Raw genomic sequence first — 19,501 nt, 5'->3', positions numbered from 1 at the left:
CTGTGATGTCCTCTCATGAGACGTCCAGCAGAAAGACAAATGTGTATTTCAGGAGTTTGTAGAGTGTGAGCTGTCAGCAGTGCTTACATAGTAGGGCAGTGCTACCTGGGCGTGGCTTGGTCACAAGGAAGCTGCTTGGTTGCATCAGCCCCGTCTCACAGTTGTTGGTCTCTGCACGGGGTAGCACATGGATGTAGTTTGTGGTAGATACGAGTCAGGCTGTGGGGTCACCTCTCTACATACTGACTTTTTAAAAAATTTTTCATTTTATGCTAGAGTATAGCTGATTAATAATATGATAGTTGTATCACTGTCAGGGACGCAGCCGTACATGTACCCATTCTCTCCCAAACTCCCCTCCCATCCAGGCTGCCACATAGCATTGAGCAGAGTTCCATGTGCTATACAGTAGGTCCTTGTTGGCTATCCATTCTAAATATAGCAATGATATTAACTTTTTGACTTTGGTCCAGTTATCCACCTCTATGTCCCAGTTCCTTTACCTGCAAAACGGAGACAATGTGCCAACCTCTTAGAACTGTTACAGGCAGAGCTAAGAAATGTGCATGTGTATGCACACATCTGTTGATGTCTCTATCTGCATACACACACACATTTGTTTCTGTATTAATGTATATGAATGTAATAAAAACCCTGAGTTCACATCACAACTTTCAGCTCCACTCCAGCACCATAGGGTCGTTCTCATCTTCACCCTCTGTATCCACAACTCCTTCCTCGGACAGCGAGAACCTGCCGTGTTGACTGGTTTCCACCCCCATCCTGGTGTTTCCTTGGTCCCAGCTGTAAGACCTGTTGACTCTGCCACCTCAAGAGAAGGGAACCAGTAAACACTTGAAAAAGAAAAGAAAACAGGAGATGGTTGGAGAAGTGCTAGCAGCATTTTCTCATAAAAACTCAACTTTGCAGTTCCAGTGCCCTTTGTGACCCTCCTGTATTTTGTTCTCTCCGTTCACGCAGATGGTGGGTGACCTTCCACACTCTATGTATGTTCATATTTTACATTTCTGTGCATTCATAAATAACACATAGTATTTTAATGAGCCTTGAAATTTTATATAAATGGTTCCATACTCTGAGTTTTTCTCTGAAATCTGCCCTTTTTATTCAGTATTGAATCTGAAATGGATTCATGCTAATGGTGGTAGGTCCATTTCTTTAATATTGACTGCTGAATGTTATTCCATTTATTACTATGCCAACATTTTCTTTTCTCTTTGAATTCATTGTGTGCCACAATTTAGTTTTTCGTGTCAGGAAACATCATTGTTCAGATTGGTGCGTGTGTGTAGGAATTTCCATTCCATACCAGGAAATTATGAGATTGGGGCACAGGCATATTTTAAACTGATTAAGCAAGCAATCCTAGACTGGCTGTTTTGGTGCACGCTCTCACCAGTTGTAAATGAGCACTTTTGTTTCTCTTTGTCTTTGCATTCTCTGAATATTATGACACTCTAATTTTTGTTGATGTTATGAGCATGTAATAGACCAAGTTTGGAACTTCACAGAGATCACATGTAATTGGGTGAGGAGGAAACCTTAAGACATTTTGAGGAGTCCCCTACTTTTTCCATGATGTTTGTCACATGTGTGTGAAGTCAAAGAGCAGAGCTGTATGAGATAAGACCCCGAAAGTGTCATAAAATTTCTAAGGAGACTCAGTGAAGGTCTAAAACCTTTACCATTTCCTTTGTGGTCTTTAATGTGCTGTACAAAAGCCAAACTAAAGTAGGGCTTCCCTGCTGGTCCAGTGGCTAAGACTCTGAGCTCCCAATGCTGGGGGCCCAGGTTCGATCCCCGGTTAGGGAACTAGATCTCACATGCCACAACTAAGAGTTTGCATGCCACAGTGAAGACTGAGAATCCGTTGTGCCCCAACTAAGACCAGGCACAGCTAAATAAATATTTTTTAAAAGGCATAACTAAGGAAATAGACAATCGTTTTCACCCTAATGAAAATGATTTTTCATTTTTTTCTCCCCCATTTTATAAAATAAGGGCAAAATGGAATCAACTAGCCACGTAGGTACTCCCACATGGGATAGACATGTGTGACTGTTGGCATGGCTTGAGCTGTTCCTTTTTCTGCCGGATACAGAAGCCAGACTTAAGTGTACACGAGCAGGTGAAGAGTGTTGATGTACAAGTTCACACGGCCATACACCACTCCTGTGAGATCTGGGCCCCTCCTCTGACTCTCCCGCTGTGTGTTTCTGGAAGTGTGAGCTCTGTGCAACTTTCCTTTTCTCAGGTACCAGCTGAACCTCTTTGCGAGGATGTGCCTGGACCGCCAGTACCTTGCCATCAACGAGATCTCGGGCCAACTGGACGTGGATCTCATTCTCCGCTGCATGTCCGACGAGAACCTGCCCTACGACCTGCGGGCATCCTTCTGCCGTCTCATGCTCCACATGCACGTGGACCGAGACCCCCAGGAGCAGGTCACCCCCGTGAAATACGCCCGCCTCTGGTCTGAGATCCCCTCCGAGATCGCCATTGATGAGTGAGCCTGGCTCCTTCGCCCTGTTAAGACCTTGTGTTGCTTTCAAATCTCTTAGCTGCAGTGTTCTGTGTAGCAGAAGACAAAGGACTTATGGTCAGGTTAAGTCTAGTTCAATCAGAGAAGAAAGGCTTTTTTTTTTTAAATGAAAATATAATTAAGCGTAGCAAGCATTATTTGTTCCTTCAAGAAGGTAAAAGATGGTATGATTGCCCTTTTATACCTTGTTTGTCTGTTTTATTCAGCAAATACTTAAGTGTCTCCTGCCTGCCAGGCTTAAAGAATCTATCTGGGAACAAACAAGAAAACTATTTTGGACTTAGTGGTTCGATGGTTAAGCCTCTGCACTTCCAACGCTGGGGGCACGAGTTTAATTCCTGGTCGGGCAACTAGGATCCCACATGCTGTGTGATGTGGCCAAAAAAGAAAACTATGTTTACACTAGTGGGGAAAGACAGGCAATAACTAAGATAAAAGACTAAATATATACGTTAGTGGTGGCTGCTGAGCAGGGAAAGTAAATAGGGGCAAGAGGGTGGAAAGTGTTGGGATGGGTGGTTCTGGCTCTAGGGGCTAAGCAAACAGGGAAGGCCTCCCTGGGAGGAACCTGACCTTTGATTGCCTTTTCTTTCTCCTTTCCTTTTAGCTACGATAGTAGTGGAACCTCCAAAGATGAAATTAAGGAGAGGTTCGCTCAGACCATGGAATTTGTGGAGGAATATTTAAGAGATGTGGTGTGTCAGAGGTTCCCTTTCTCTGATAAGGAGAAAAATAAGCTTACATTTGAGGTAACTCATGGTGAAGTGATCTGTATGTTTTATAAGAAACATGGTGAACTAAATCATGTAAAATGATAGAACATTATGTATGCTCTGTACGTTGTATTAAAAGTGACAGGAAAGAAACCAGACTGTGCTTAGGATCTGTCGTAGGTGAATCGTTTGAGGGACAGAAATTCTTATCACCTTTGAGTTGAATATTTCTCCTTGGAACCACTTTGCCTTTTTAGGGGTTAGATTTCCAAGCATTGCAATGTTATCTGTATCCTTGTTGGATATACCTTGGCTTGCCCTCTATTATCTTTGGGAAGCTACACAGACCCAGTGATGAGGTTGGTTTTTTATTCACCAGTCATCAGAACTGATCAGCAGCTCTGCACATTTTCATTTCTTATTTTTTCTCCTTATGAAACTAAATTAAATTTGATCAGAAACTGCAAGTAAATTAAATGACTTCTCTTACGGTAAAGAAGGTCACAATCAGTCATTTGTAAAATAGTCCACCTGAAATGGAACCGAAGGATACTGTTTAATTAATCCATCTCCCCCCTCTCTCTTTTAAATACAATAGGTTGTCAACCTAGCTAGGAATCTCATCTACTTTGGTTTCTACAACTTTTCCGACCTTCTCCGATTAACCAAAATCCTCCTGGCCATATTGGACTGTGTGCACGTGACCACAATCTTCCCCATCAGCAAGATGGCGAAGGGAGAGGAGAATAAAGGTGAGAACAATGTGGAGGAGCTGAGGTGGGGGCTCTGACGGTGCCCACGTGAGGTGGGGGCTCTGACGGTGCCCACGTGAGGTGGGGGCTCTGACGGTGCCCACGTGAGGTGGGGGCTCTGACGATGCCCACGTGAGATGGGGGCTCTGATGGTGCCCACGTGAGGTGGGGGCTCTGACGGTGCCCACACGTGGGGACGCGCTTGCGCCTCCTCCTGCCTCTGTCATGCTTACCACGTGCTGTTGCATTACCACGTGGTGTCACATCCTTTCTTCATCCTCTTCTTCTTGACTCTTCATTACGAACGTGTTCAGATACAAACACAAGTGGAAAGAATAGTAGAGTGGACACCAAGGACCTGTGACTCAGAGTCAATGGTTGTTAACACTGTGCTGTATTTTTTACATTTATAAATGAAGTTGCACATTCCACTGCACCATTTGAAAGTCGCCTCACAGCTGGAATGCTTATTCACTGCTCTTGATGTGCCATGATGTTCTGTGCTTACGTTAGTATGTGAGTAAATGAAATCCAGACTGTGTCTGGGTATCCTGTTTCCAATTTGTGAGTAGGAAAATTTGCCTTGATGTGTTTGTTGTTCTCCTCTGTTTTAGTGTCGTAATAGACACATACTGGGTACTCGTGTGGATTATTGTTCAACTAGTCTTTTCAGCTGGAATAGAAAAATTGCGTTTACTTGCATTCTACTGCCTGTTAGGGCCTGTGCGCAGTCATTTGCCACATGACCCTGTCAGTTGAGCTGGGTTTTCTCCTTTTATAGTTGAATAAACTGACCCTCACAGGTGGCACAGTGCCCTCAAGATCAGGTGGCTGTTGGCGCAGCACCGGATGTGTGTCTTGTTAACTCCTGTATTAACATAGCACCAGATGTGTGTCTTGTTAACACCCACAGCAGGCATGCAGTGGGTGGCCATACAATTGGGCAGGTTATTTAACCCATAAAATTGCTCCTTTGGGCAATTTCAAAGCCCACGCTCTTTCACCTACTTCCTTAAACCCTGAATTTTTTTTTTGCCACTTTATTTTTTATTGAAGGATAATTGCTTTACAGAATTTTGTGGTTTTATGTCAAACATCAATAAGAATCAGCCATAGGTACACCCATGTCCCTTCCCTTCCGAACATCCCTCCCATCTCCCTCCCCATCCCACCCTTCTGGATTGTCACAGAGCCCCTGTTTGAGTTCCCTCTGTCATACAGCCAATTCCTATTGGCTATCTATTTTACATATGGTAGTGTAAGTTTCCATGTTACTCTCTCCATACATCTCACCCTCTCCTCCCTGTCCCCGTGTCCATAAGTCTGTTCTCGATGTCTGTTTCTCCATTGCTACCCTGCAAATAAATTCATCAGGACCATCGTTCTAGATTGCATACATATGTGTCAGTATATGATATTTATATTTCTTTTTGAGTTACTGCACTCTGTATAATAGGCTCTAGGTTCGTCCACCTCTTTAAAACTGACTCAAATGCATTCATTTTTATGGCTGAGTAATATTCCATTGTGTATATGTACCACAGCTTCTTTATCTATTCATCTGTCAATGGACATCTAGGTTGCTTCCATGTCCTAGCTATAAATAGTGCTACAGTGAACACTGGGGTACATGTGTCTTTTTCAATTTTGGTTTACTCAGGGTATATGCCTAGGAGTGGGATTGCTGGGTCATATGGTGGTTTTATTCCTAGTTTTGTAAGACATCTTCATACTGTCTTCCATAGTAAGCCCTACATTTTTGATAGGTATTAACCTATCAGGTTCCCAGGGTCATAGAATGTATTGGGACAGAGACGTGTGAAATGACTTGTCCTGAAGAGCCTCTGCCCCTGGCCAGGTGTGCCCCAGAGTGTGCTCCAGGGGTCTGTCATGACCGGGGTCTGTCCTGGCCCTTCCTAGGCAGTAACGTGATGCGGTCCATCCATGGGGTCGGAGAGCTGATGACCCAGGTGGTGCTCCGGGGAGGAGGCTTCCTGCCCATGACACCCACGGCCACCGCCCCTGAGGGCAACGTGAAGCAGGCCGAGCCGGAGAAGGAGGACATCATGGTGATGGACACCAAGCTGAAGATCATTGAAATACTCCAGGTAATCATGGGCCAGAAGTAGGGGCAGGAGTGTGCTTCACAGGGGAGCATCTGTGTGCAGTGGCCCTGCTTTGATGGAGCCCCAGGCTTTAGGGAAGAGAGTGGAGGTAGATTCTTAGCCTCAGGTGCCATTTCTGAACCAGCCCTCTTACTGCTTGTCATCTCCTGTCCGTCCCCAACATGCCCTGTCCTGCCAGCCATGCCAGACTGTCAGCAGTTACCCTTGCTTTCCCTCATCATTGCTCTCTGTTGTCAGCCATACTTTTCGTTTGCTCAGAATTCACTCACACTCTGTCCATAGCTGAGATCCCTGCTTTTTGTTCATAACTCAGTTCAAAGTTCCATAAAGTTTGTAACTCCTCCCTCAAGCCTTCCCTTTCTCCCTCCCTCAACCATTCATATATTCAATGAATACTTATTGATACTGATTCCATGCCAAGTACTTTTAAGCACTGAAAATCCAGCAATGAACAAAATCATTCCTGCTTACATTTTGATAGGGGGCATAAGCTTATAAGGGCTTCCCAGGCAGCACTAGTGGTAAAGAATCCTTGCCTGCCGAAGCAGGAGACAAAAGAGATGTGGGTTTGATCCCTGGGTCCAGAAGATCCCCTGGAGGAGGGCATGGCAACCCACTCCAGTATTCTTGCCTGGAGAATCCCGTGGACAGAGACACCTGGCGGGTTATAGTCCAAACGGTCACAAAGACTCAGACACGACTGAAGCAATTTAGCACACACAAACACATAGGCATGTAACAATGTATATACCAAGGATGTTAAAATATAAAAGAGAGTCAAGACTGTTTGGAGGCCCTTGGGGGTACATGTTTTGATGAGATTATCAAAGAAGGTCTTCCCATTCAGAGAGCAGTGAGGGAACTCATATTTAGGGAAAGAGTCTCTGAGACTCAGATGGAGCAATAAATGCAGAGACCCGAGGTGGAAGCACAGTTGGCAAGTCTGGGAACAGGTCAAGGTCAAGAAGGAACGGGAGAAGATGAAGTGGGGAGTCAGGGCAGAAAATTGTTTTGAGTGGATTTGCTGTAAAGATGCACAGAGAAAAGTCGGGGCGGGGGCTGAAAGGTGATTGTTGGTCATATTTAAGTTAAGGGATATCAGCAAGATTGTATGCAGAATGGAAGTGATCACGTTGAGAGGGGGGACTTACTGAAAAAGAGGAGAGGATAATTGTATAAGCAAAGTCCTGGCCTAGGGAAGTGGGGATGGGAGCCCTCTGCTTCCTATGCGAACCTTCCAGCCTTCCAACAAATTATGTTTTCTTCTTTCTGCTCCCTGGGAGTTTTAAATTCATTAACAAAATTAGCTGCTCCTTAATGAAAAGAATGCTGTAGTCACTTTTCTCTTTTATTTCACACTGCCTGATCTCAACTCCAGAAAGGATGGAGGAGATGAGGAGTTGAGATGGAGGAGAGAAATAGGCATGTTTACAGATGGAAGGATTTTTAAAAATTCTAAAATCACAGTTAACTGATGGTTTGAAAGCAACAGTGGTACTCCTCAAAATAATTACTGAAGCCAATAAAGAATGATTTAAGTACAGGAAAATCATTGAATTTTTGTCTGAGCAAAAGTAGAGAAATATTTCAAGGATTTCAGGCCATGGCTTACAGGTCCCAAGTATGTAGATATCATGTGTGTTTATCAGAATTGATGTGATGTGAAAATTGGTTACATCTTGAGGTCTACTCACTGTAGTGATTACTGTAATAATCTGAGAACATTTAATTGATGGATTCTTTCGGCAAATACTTAATGATCTACCATATGCAACGCACTTTGCCTGGCTAGATGAGGGGCTGTATGAGGAATGCAGAGACAGTTAGGACAGGGGCTCTGTCTCCAGGGTGTTTAAAGTCTAATAGGAAAAGGAGGTGTGATGAAGCTGTGTGTACATGGAAATAAAGCCATGAGAAAAATGTTCTTCTGAGATAAGGGTGGGTCTGGTGATCCCATTCAGTAAGGACCTGAGGAGATTTTAAAGAGGAGGTAAGATTTTATCTGAGCCTTTAGCCATGGACAGGTGTTGCGTAGAAACAAGGTGCTGTTCTCAGACAGGTGGAGCAGGTTAAGCCAGAGCATCATTGCTCAAGGTCAGTAAGCCCTTCTCCTTGGGCAGGGGCGTGGCGTGTGCTGAAAGGAAGTTATCAGAAATGAGGTTGGAAAGGCAGACTCTGGAAAACTTTGGGTGCCTGAAGTGTTAGGACTTGATTCTGAGGGAGCCTTTGACTGTTTTCAAGCAGGGAGCTAACCTAAGAAGAAATACCGTTGGGAGGTAGACCTGGTAAATTTGGTAGTGTAATGACTGAGGTGGGAGAGAGAGGCTGTGAGCGGGGTAAAATACAGCAGGGGAGAGATCCATGAGGAGTGGCAGAGGCAGAACCAGCAGGGCTTAGTCATTGATGAGGAAGGTCCTGAGACTGCCTGAGGGCAAGAGAAGCCATGCAGAATGGACAGTTAGTTTGATAAAGAGAGAAGAGACTGTCGGTAAGGTCCTTTTACAGTTCCTACTGGTTGACTGATCTTTCTTTTTTGGCTCCAGCCAGAAGCATGGAAAAAGTATCCTTGTGTTGGAGCGGATGGGGAGGGAACACAGGGAGTGAAAGAAGAGGGAGCCCAAGAGTTTGCGTCTACATCAAAGGAAACAGTCATTCATAGAAAATAAAGAGCCAAGCTAATTCTCGTACTGAAAACACATTTTTCTCTGTCAGTTCACTTAAAAGCAGCCAACTTCGCCCTTCTTAAGGCTCAGCGTCGGCATTCGATACTTGCTGAAATTAATGTTTTATAGAGGATGGAGTGGGGAGTGAGTGATTTATTGTTCTGATTATTAAATTAATTGCCGGGATGCTGAAGCTTTTACTAGAAGCTTAAGGTGCTGCGGGCAAAATTGATGTATCCCATGCAAGTCTTTGAAGACTGTTGAAATCTTAAGCCAAATATTTGGCTCACTTAGGGTTTAAGGTAATTGACGCAGCAGATGCCAGGCCCAGCCAGAGTGCAGCGGTTTGGCGGGGTGTTCCAGGTGGTATGCTAATGTAACCAATCTGTTTCCATTTCCATTGAATCTCTAGTTTATTTTGAATGTGAGGTTGGATTATAGGATCTCCTGCCTCCTGTGTATATTTAAGCGGGAGTTTGATGAAAGCAATTCCCAGACTTCAGAAACATCCTCCGGAAACAGCAGCCAAGAAGGACCAAGTAATGTGCCAGGTGAGTGATGCCAGGATGGGATTTCTGCCATAAAATTGGACCCGGGTCTACTGAAAGCTGAAAGTCCAGAGAGTACGTTCTAGAACAAGGATAAAATGTGAATATATTTGAAGGTGACTATATGTAAAAATGACATCCTGGGAGTTACCCATTTGGGGCAAACAAATAATTGCAAGAGCCCAGATTCCTTCTGAAGTAGATCTTATTTCTTCCGTCTTTGAGTGTCTTAGTCATAAGACAGCTGAGGATTCTAATGTTATGGTTGTGTGAAATACCGGGGGAAAAAAAAACACCCTAAAACAAAATTCTCCAAGAAAATTGACTGTCCACTAGCAACTTTTACTCTGAGTAGAAGTTTTTCCCTGCCCAGGATATAGTGGTGATGGATAAGAGAAAGATAGTGGTAGAAATAAACCCACCTAGCAAGGTCTGAGCTTCCTTGAAAAGAGGTAGTGCCTCTCACAGGGTTCATGCACTGAGGAGAAACCTGGAGCCAGTGGACAGTGTGATCCAGGTTGACCTGGCTTCAGAGCTTTGCAGTAAAAGAAGCTGGAAAACTTGAGGTTAATCCATGAGCAGAGGCAAGGCTCTTTGGGGGGGAAGTTCACAGGCAGCACATTTCCATAACTTCCTGCATCTAAAGTTCTGTTCTCTCTAACTCTTCAGGTGCTCTTGACTTTGAACACATTGAAGAACAAGCTGAGGGCATCTTCGGAGGAAGGAAAGTATATTTTCAGTTTCTGTTTTGTAGGTGGTTCTGAGATGGAGGAGGCTCCTCTCCATTAGCTCTCAAAGACTTCTCCTTGGACTCGGAAAGGTTTAGTCCTTGGGTTTAGGTTCTTTGCCTCCTCACTTTATAACTTCTAGAACTCAGGTCAGAGTAATCTTAGTTGGCTTCATATATATGTGTTTCCTGCCTACAGTAGAAAGAACTGAAGGAGGTTTCTCAAAGTATACACATTACAAGACTTTTTTAAATGGTGAGGAAATAGGGTTGAAAGAAAGAGGGGGCTCAAAACAGAGTGCAGAAAGCATGCTCATGGGTGCTACTGGGCGCAGTCACCCCCAAGCTCTTTAGGAGCCAAGCAGCCACAAGAATAAAAACAGGCATGCAGTTCTTTCATTGTCTGTAACCTGAAATTACTGTGTGAACCCTTTCCAAAAAGATGAGATTGCTCACTGTTGACTGAAAACATCATTATGAGACTCAAATCCCTGTAAGGCTCAAACACCTGCAAACTTGGTATAAACACTCTGTATGTATAACTCTTGCTATATACACATTTGCTTTGGTTATGTACTGCTTTTGACAATCAAAACTTAATGGATTAAGGACTTCCCTGGTGGTCCAGTGGTTAAGAATCCTTCTGTCAGTGCAGGGAATACAGGTTCGATACTTGGTCGGGGAAGATTCCACATATCACGGGGCATCTAAGCCCATGTGCTGCAGCTACTGAAGTCCACTCTCTGGAGCATGAGAGTCACATCTACTGAGCCCACGCTCACACACGATAACAAAGACCCAGGACAGCTAAAGAAAAATGGATTAAAACAGTCATTTTATTGTCTCTCACAACTCTGTGGTTGACTGGGGCTCAGCTAGATGGTTCTTCTGCTGATCACTGTTGGGTCCGTCATGCGACCATAGTAGCTAGTGATTGGGGTTGGCATATCCATGTTGCTGTCTTTGCATTTCTGGCTTTTTGGAGGTGATACCTTTAAGGCTGGGACTTCTCTCTTTTTCTCTGCACATGGATATTTTTGGCTTCTGCATAGCTTGGTAACTGGCTCTATGTGCAAAGGCCCCAAGAGGCTAGACCAACAGTGTACAAGCACCAAGCAAGCCTCCGCTTGCATCATGTTGCTGATGTCCTATTGGTCCAAGCAGATCGCCTGGCTGAGCCCAGTGTCCATGTGGGAGGAACCTACATAAGGGTGTTTAGACCAGAGAGGGTGAACTGATATTCACTGTCTTAGCGCTTAATGTAAAATCTGTGAAGTTTGAATCAGCAACATTATTTACTCTATGGAAGAGATTGCTGTTCTGAAACTCAGGGAGTTTTGAGTTTAGCCTGGTGCCACTTCAGTCTGCTGGGTGGTGTCTTGGCTCTCTACTGCTTTCCTGGTGTGGAAGGGCTGTGAAAGCTTCTTCACACCTTTCTGGAGCGCATAGCATGAACACAGGATTTATGTACTAAGTCCTATCTATGCCTCCCTTGCTGGTCTGCAGCCATGAAGGTCTCAGCATTTGACCTTCATTTGATTGTAAACACAATACAGGCCCAGAACCTGACTGCCAGTGCTCAGGTTCACGGTGGCCTGCCGTTAGCGTCAGGACTTGCTTATTAAATTTTTGGTTGTGTAAGTAGCACACAATCCGCGTAGCGTAGATCTTGGGAGAAGCCTTGATAATATACTGATTAACCCCAGCTAGGAAGCTAGAATAGCACTGAGTGGGGATGACTCACGGCAACACTTCTCAAAGTGGGGCCTGAGGGACCAAACTGCTTGCTGCCAGTTTGAGATGAGATAAGTGAATCTTTGGGCACTTTCATGGCCACTGGGGGGGCTTCCCAGATGGTGCAGATGGGCTTCCCTCATAGCTCAGTCGGTAAAGAATCTGCCTGCAATGCAGGAGACCTGGGTTTGATTCCTGTGTTGGGAAGATGCCCTGGAGAAGGAACTAGCAACCCACTCCAGCATTCTTGCCTGGAGAATCCCATGGACAGAGGAGCCTGGAGGGCTCCAGTCCATGGGGTTGCAAGAGTCAAATACGACTTAGCGACTAAACTACCATACCTGAATAGTCTAGTGATTTTCCCTTTTTCCAGGTGGTGCAGTGGTAAAGAATTTGCCTGCCAATGTAGGAGATGCACGAGGCAGGTTCGATCCCTGGGGAAATTAAACGCCGCCCCCCGCCCCCCGCGCCCCCCCCGCCTGGAGAAGGGAACAGCTACCCACTCCAGTATCCTTGCCTGTAGAATCCCATGGACAGAGGAGCCTGGAGGGCTACAGTCCATGGGGTCGCAAAGAGTCGGACATGACTGAGCACACACATTTGTTGGCCCCTGTGACCCCATCCAAGTGCACGATCAGGGATATGGTACAGGCTAGGCAATGGCACCCCACTCCAGTACTCTTGCCTGGAAAATTCCATGGACAGAGGAGCCTGGTAGGCTGCAGTCCTTGGGGTCGCTAAGAGTCAGACACGACTGAGTGACTTCACTTTCACTTTTCACTCTAATGCATTGGAGAAGGAAATGGCAACCCACTCCAGCGTTCTTGCCTGGAGAATCCCAGGGACAGGGGAGCCTGGTGGGCTGCTGTCTCGGGTCGCACAGAGTTGGACACGACTGAAGCGACTTAGCAGTAGCAGACCTCAAAAACCTGGCCCTCCACCACAGATGGTTTCTTGGGACTAGCATCTTAAATAAAAAACAAACTAGTAACTCGGGAGAAACACAGCTGTGTGCGGCTCTGAAACCCCCAGCAGCAGAACATCTGGTGGGAGAGTGTTTGCAAAGCCAGGCCTGTCACTGTGGGAAGGTGGGGACTTTGGTTAAACACTGGGCAGCTGTGACACCGTAACTGTCCCCTCCCCTCAGAACACAGTTGAAGATGAAACAAGATGGTATTGTTAAAGGAGTTATTTAATACCCAGGTCTGCTGAGGTCGGCCATAGAGTTGGGGATCTCATGAAGTGAGGTGTGTCTGGGCCCATGGGTGCGGGTGGAGGCTGTCTGTGACTCACGTGACCTCTCCCCTCAGTGAGGAGAACACCCCGCTGGACCTGGATGACCACGGCGGCAGAACTTTCCTCCGAGTCCTGCTCCACTTGACGATGCACGACTACCCACCCCTGGTGTCGGGGGCCCTGCAGCTCCTCTTTCGGCACTTCAGTCAGAGACAGGAGGTCCTCCAGGCCTTCAAACAGGTAGCTTGGGTGGCCGTGTGTGCACACACGTGTGTGTACTTGTGTTATTGGTGGTGGTGTCGTCATCTGTCTGAGAGGGTGCTGAGTGCCACTGGTCAATTGCATTCGTTCAGGTTCAGCTGCTCGTTACCAGCCAAGATGTCGATAACTACAAGCAGATAAAACAAGACCTGGACCAGCTGAGATCCATCGTGGAGAAGTCAGAGCTCTGGGTGTACAAAGGGCAGGGCCCCGACGAGGCCATGGACGGCGCATCTGGAGAAAACGAGCATAAGAAGACAGAGGTGGGTGACCACAGGTTAGGTTGCCGGAGGAGACGCGTGGGTCCTGAGAACAAGTGAACGTCCTCCTCTGGTTTTAGGTAAAAATGCAGATGCTAGGATGGGCTGGGATCTCAAGAGGTCTGCTTGTTATCCGGGTGATAGCCATTCTCCTAGGAAGTGCAGTACCAGGTGCCCCTCGCAGACTCACCTGGGCACCAGGTGCCCCTTCCAGAATGAACCTGTTCTCCAGCTATGCCTGGTCCACCATCCTTTCCCAATCAGTGAAATAACATCCATCATGGAGAGCTGAGTGTGAGCAAGTGATTGACTCGGGCATAAACCTAGCAGGACAGCTGGCTAGTGCTAGTGCTCAGTCACTCAGTCGTGTCTGACTCTTTGCAACCTTATGGACTGCTGCCCATCAGGCTTCTCTGTCCATGGGATTCTCCAGGCAAGAATACTGGAGTGGGTTGCCATGCCATCCTCCAGGAGATCTTCCCCACCCAGGGATCAAACCCACGTTTCATGTGTCTCCTGAATTGGTAGGAGGATTCTTTACCACTAGTGCCACCTGGGAAGCCCCATGATGGCCGGAAAACACTGCAAAATTCCTATTCCTTCCGAGATTGTGAGCTAACCCTAACAAATGGACAGGAACCCAAGAGTTGTGCACACCCCAGTCACGTTCGTTTTGGTTCCTAGGAGGGGAATAACAAGTCACAGCAGCATGAGAGCACCAGCAGCTACAACTACAGGGTGGTCAAAGAGGTATGTGCCCTCCCCTGAGCCTTTCCCGTGGTGGGAAGTTTAACAGAGAGAAAGGGACCTCTGAGGTCAAGTGCATAGGTCTTAGTGTCAGGCCTCAGTTCACATCATGTGTGTTTCCTCACCTTGTATGGGGGCCACCAGCACCTGTACTTCTGAAGGTTTACAATTGAAGGAAGAGTGAAGTGGTAAAATTATCAATGATTTATCTTGATTGCTGACACATAGTGTCACCAATGAGAACCTTAGTTCTTTAGAAATCTTTGCATAGGTTGATTCAAAGTTGAGAGGCTGGAAGCTTGGTGTGTTTTTGTTTGTTTTTTACCCCAGAACAAATTCTTCCCAAGTTTTTGGCAGTGATGCTGAGTCATAGCTTTGTTGTTGTTGTTGTTTAGTGACTAAGTCATGTCCAGCTCTTTTGCAGTCCCATGGACTGTAGCCCACCAGGCTCCTCTGTCCATGGAATTTGCCAGGCAAGAACACTAGGGTGGATTGCCATTTCCTTCTCCAGGGGATCTTCCCGGACCAGGGACTGACTGAACCTGCGTCTCCTGCACTGACAGGCAGATTCTTTACCACTGAACCAACAGGGAAGCCCCCATACCATTTTAGGATACCTGAAAGCATCCCACTTGCTGATGGAGCCATAATCCAGTCGTTAATCTAGAAGACTTGTTCTTAGCCATATGTGGATTTGGTTCAATATAACCAGTAAGGATCCTACAAGTTAGAGAACTTTCCCTCTTACTATGTTCTTAATGGACTGTGATCCCTTTTACCTTCCTGCCCACACCACCCCCTGGCAATCTTTCTTCCAACTATGCTTCCTACTTTTCTGAGATTGATTTTTGTTTCTTACAACTTTTTTTTTTCAAACTTTGAGGTATAAGTGACAAAATTATAATATACTTGACAATGTGATAATTTGATATATACATAGTGAAATCATTACCACAATCAAGTTAATTAACACATCCATCACTCACAGAAGTAACTTTTGGAGGATGGTAGGGGGAGATAAGAATGCTTAAGATCTATTCTCTTAGCAAATTCCACGTACCCAGTGAGGTATCAGGAACTGTAGTGGCCAGGTTCCAGGTTAGATCCTCAGAACAGAGATGTGAGTTGACGAGAAACTTTGACCTTTCTTCCTACCAGATTTTGATCCGACTGAGCAAACTCTGTGTTCAAGAGAGCGCATCCGTGCGGAAGAGCAGGAAGCAGCAACAGCGCTTGCTCCGGAACATGGGCGCCCACGCCGTGGTGCTGGAGCTGCTGCAGATCCCCTACGAGAAGGTGGGCATCGCCCCCTCCCTGCAGCCAGACCCCACGGCTGCTGCTCCTAGGGGGCAGGTTCCTGGGTTTTCCCAAAACCTTCACACTTGGGAACGGTTGGTGAAGAAATGAAGCTGATGTGTGATGACTGTCACTGTGAAGCAATCTTAGGTAACTGACGTGAAACAAACAGAGCATGGTAGAAGTACAGTGAAGCCCCCCATAACCTCCCTCCACTTTTAGAACTCTATAAAGAAGGAGGAGTCTGTTCTCTCCTTACTTCCCTGCCAGGCAGCTTGGTCTGAGTACAAAGGTCTGGTGGACAGAGCTGTCTCTGCACGTGGACTTGTACCATACACTTGTTTTCCTTTTTTTAAAGAGTTGTAAAAGCTGTTTATTGTTTTGAATCCAGTGTGTTTTAGAAGAGCTTGTGACATGGCCATCAATAACTCCCCCAGATCACATGTATGATTATGAAATCAGATTAGCGTAAGTGATCAATTATGAACCCCCCCCATCACAGGGACTGCGGTTTTTACTTTCAGAGCAGGGGGATGAACTGGTGAGTTCAGGAGAGCCAGAGAAAGCTGTCTTCCCGCATCAGAGATACTGGATCACCAAAGCTTAATAAGTATGTGCAGTACAGTTTCGTCTGCCTTGTTCCTCAGCCATGCAAGCTATAAATGCATGTGAGGACATAGGACTTGTCAACTCGAAGTCCTTGCTGTGTGCTGACAGCTGGTTAGGTTCGATCTGTTGGATTCGGCTCAGTCTAAGTCATCTTTTCTGTTGATAGAAATTAAGCTACATCTCTCATTTTTCGTGTTAGCATTTGGCATTGCTAGTGATGGGATGGAGGGAAGCAGGATAGCATAGACCTGACAGGGCACTTCTAAAAGCGTTCATTCGGGGCTTCATTGGTGGCCCAGTGGTTAGGAGGACTCTTCTTTCACTCTAGGGAGCATCCGTTCAGTCTCTAGCTGGGAAATTAAGATCCTACATGCAGTGTAGTATGGCTAAAAAATAATAATAAATAAATACAAAGAATAACAGTGTCCAGTAGAACAAAATGAAAGCATTCATTCAAGCTTCTAAAACCCAGTGTGGCGTTCTTGGCGTTTCCACTTGATGGATGAGGGGACCGAGGCTGGGGAGTTTTAGAGTTGAGACTTAGGTGCTGGGCTGTTGAATTCCCCAGTGACTCCCAGAGGCTCCCTAGTGAAGTCACCTGAAGGAGGTTCCCTGCCCACTGCTTGCCAGGTACCAGGCCCTGTGCTGAGGCTTTTACATTATTCTCTCATTTAATCCTCAGGACACCCAGAGGAGATAGGTGCCCCATTCTAGATGAGAGGACTGAAGCCAGAGAGGTTTAGAAACTTGTCTGGAAGGCCCAGCTGCACGTAGCAGAGCCTGCTCAGCTCATCTGTGGGAGCCTGGGCCTTGGACGGCTCGCCTTCCACCCCACCTGCTCCTCACTTTCACCCGCTACCCTGCACCTTAGGAAGTTCCCTCCCGAGGCCGTCTCCTTAGTCACGGGGCCTGTGTGAATCTGATAGGTCAGGCTTTTCACCAGCCACAGATAAAAGTACAAGTTTAATCCCTTCAATAGATCAGGGTCTTCAGTAACCTGGAATTAATACAGATGGATGTGGCTGTCATCCAAACTTGGCCAATGTTTGGACTCAAACCAGCAAGTGGATTCGTCTCCGTCTGTGTGAAGAATGTCAGGAGAAAGGTTGCTGGCCTTGGCTTTGCCTCATAGTAACCTGTTTCCTTAATGAGACATTCATTCTCAGAGCAGTGTTGGAGGGACCTATAGGAACCAGATTCAGCTGGAATTGGTGACTCAAAGGCAGAACATTGTGTGTGTATACTTTGTCTGGTTTTTGGATGGATACAGCCATCCCATTGTGTAAGGACAGCGGAGGGACTCTTACTAACAGGTAAGTTCGTGTTATGTCTTTGTGAGCTCCTTGCCCTGTAAAAATCTGCTTTGAAGGGCAGAAGCTTTTAGGTAGCTTGTCTGCCAGCAGATTCCTTTAGTAGGTGAAGAAAGGGAAGAATGCACAGTGGTTCAGGGTTGCTGTGGTGTGTCTCTGTCCCAGACCCTCTGATTTCTTAGAGCTTAGAAACTTTGCCCCTCTCTCTGTAAATGAGAGACAAATCTAATACCTCCTTTGTTGTTCTGAGACTTGCTGTCAGCGTCCTCTTTAAACCTCCTGCTTTGTTCATCTGTCACCCTGGGAGTCTGGGTTCCTTCCATCAGTGTTCCTGGCAGAAGTGTTCTATTTTCTCACAAGGCTGTGGTCTAGATCAGAGTGGGCAGACTGCAGACATGGATCACCTCCAGCCTACCGCCTGTTTTTATATAGCACTAGAGACAAGAATGGTTGCTATGTTTTGTTTTGTTTTCAATTTTAGCTTTATTTATTTTTAATTGAAGGATAACTGCTTTACAGTATTGCGTTGTTTTCTGCCAAACATCAAAATGAATCATCCATAGGTACACATATGTACGTTTTTGAATAGTTAAATTTTTAGGGGTTATATAGGTGTGTGCATAATGTCCTCTGTTTTGTTTTTTGACCCATAAAGCCCTGAAGTATATATCTGGACCTCTAAGAAAAAAGTTTGCTGACCCTTAGTCTAGACCAGTAACAGCAGCTAACATTTAATGAGTCATTATGGTCTAAGCACTTGACATGAATTTTCTCATTTAATCTTCATAACCACAATAGGAAGCGTGTCCTTTATCAGCTCCTTGTTACAGATGAGGAAACTGAAAGGTTAAGTTCCTTGCCCAAGGTCACACAGCTCAGAAGCTGTTCATCTGGCCTAAGGGCCATGCAGCCTGGTGTCAGGGCCTGCATTCCCAACTGCGGCACTCTGCCTCTGAAATGAGGGGATGTATGTGAGGTGACTGAGGAAGATGAAGTGGGCTCTGTGAATATGAGGGGTGATTTCCATTTGGGGAGGCTTCTCGTTTTGTTTTTACTCTTTTAAGTAGTGGCTTGTTTAGAACTGGGTAAAGTAGCAAGTAGTATGCTTACTCCTTGGAAGGAAAGTTATGACCAACCGAGACAGCATATTAAAAAGCAGAGACATTACTTTGCCAACAAAGTCCATCTAGTCAAGGCTATGGTTTTTTCCAGTAGTCATGCATGGATGTGAGAGTTGGACTATAAAGAAAGCTGAGTGCCGAAGAATCGATGCTTTTGAACTGTGGTGTTGGAGAAGACTGTTGAGAGTGCCTTGGACTGCAAGGAGATCCAACCAGTCCATCCTAAAGGAGATCAGTCCTGGGTGTTCATTGGAAGGACTGATGCTGAAGCTCAAACTCCAATACTTTGGCCACCTGATGCGAAGATCTGACTCATTTGAAAAGACCCTGATGCTGGGAAAGATTGAGGGTGGGAGGAGAAGGGGACGACAGAGGATGAGATGGTTGGATGGCATCACCGACTCAATGGACAAGAGTTTGGGTAAACTCCAGGAGGATGGACAGGGAGGCCTGGCGTGCTGGGAGTTGGTGATGGACAGGGAGGCCTGGTGTGCTGGGAGTTGGTGATGGACAGGGAGGCCTGGCGTGCTGCAGGCCATGGGGTCACAAAGAGACAGACACGACTGAGCGACTGAACTGAAAGTAGCAAGAGGTTTCTTTGTTTTTAAATGTCTATCTATTTGGTTGCACTGGGTCTTAAGTACAGCATGTGGGATCTTCAATCTTCGTAGCAGCATGCGGGTTCTTTAGTTGCTGCATGTGGGATCTAGTTCCCTGACCAGGGTCACACCTGGGCCCCCTGCATTGGGAGCTTCGAGTTTTAGCTGTTGGACCCCCAGGGAAGTCCCAGGAGGTTCTGTATAATTGTCCTGTCATGGGCCTCTTTGTCGTTCAG

General features: G+C 46.0%; 1 protein-coding gene across 1 annotated transcript in view; it reads left to right on the top strand.

The window, feature by feature from the left end:
- ITPR1 (inositol 1,4,5-trisphosphate receptor type 1) overlaps positions 1 to 19,501 on the top strand; it is a 353,911-nt gene that overhangs the window by 175,336 nt on the left and 159,074 nt on the right. The window contains exons 21-30 of the mRNA NM_001435139.1: positions 2,276 to 2,527; positions 3,171 to 3,312; positions 3,875 to 4,028; positions 5,949 to 6,136; positions 9,230 to 9,368; positions 10,035 to 10,089; positions 13,137 to 13,302; positions 13,416 to 13,586; positions 14,268 to 14,333; positions 15,489 to 15,626. Coding sequence (NP_001422068.1) covers positions 2,276 to 2,527; positions 3,171 to 3,312; positions 3,875 to 4,028; positions 5,949 to 6,136; positions 9,230 to 9,368; positions 10,035 to 10,089; positions 13,137 to 13,302; positions 13,416 to 13,586; positions 14,268 to 14,333; positions 15,489 to 15,626 — 1,471 coding nt within the window. The remainder of the gene's footprint in view (positions 1 to 2,275; positions 2,528 to 3,170; positions 3,313 to 3,874; positions 4,029 to 5,948; positions 6,137 to 9,229; positions 9,369 to 10,034; positions 10,090 to 13,136; positions 13,303 to 13,415; positions 13,587 to 14,267; positions 14,334 to 15,488; positions 15,627 to 19,501) is intronic.

The sequence above is a fragment of the Bos taurus genome, chromosome 22, assembly GCF_002263795.3.
Source record: "Bos taurus isolate L1 Dominette 01449 registration number 42190680 breed Hereford chromosome 22, ARS-UCD2.0, whole genome shotgun sequence".
Taxonomy (NCBI): Eukaryota; Metazoa; Chordata; class Mammalia; order Artiodactyla; family Bovidae; genus Bos; species Bos taurus.
Note: the sequence above shows the minus strand (reverse complement) of the source record. Positions and strands in the feature narration are given on the sequence as shown.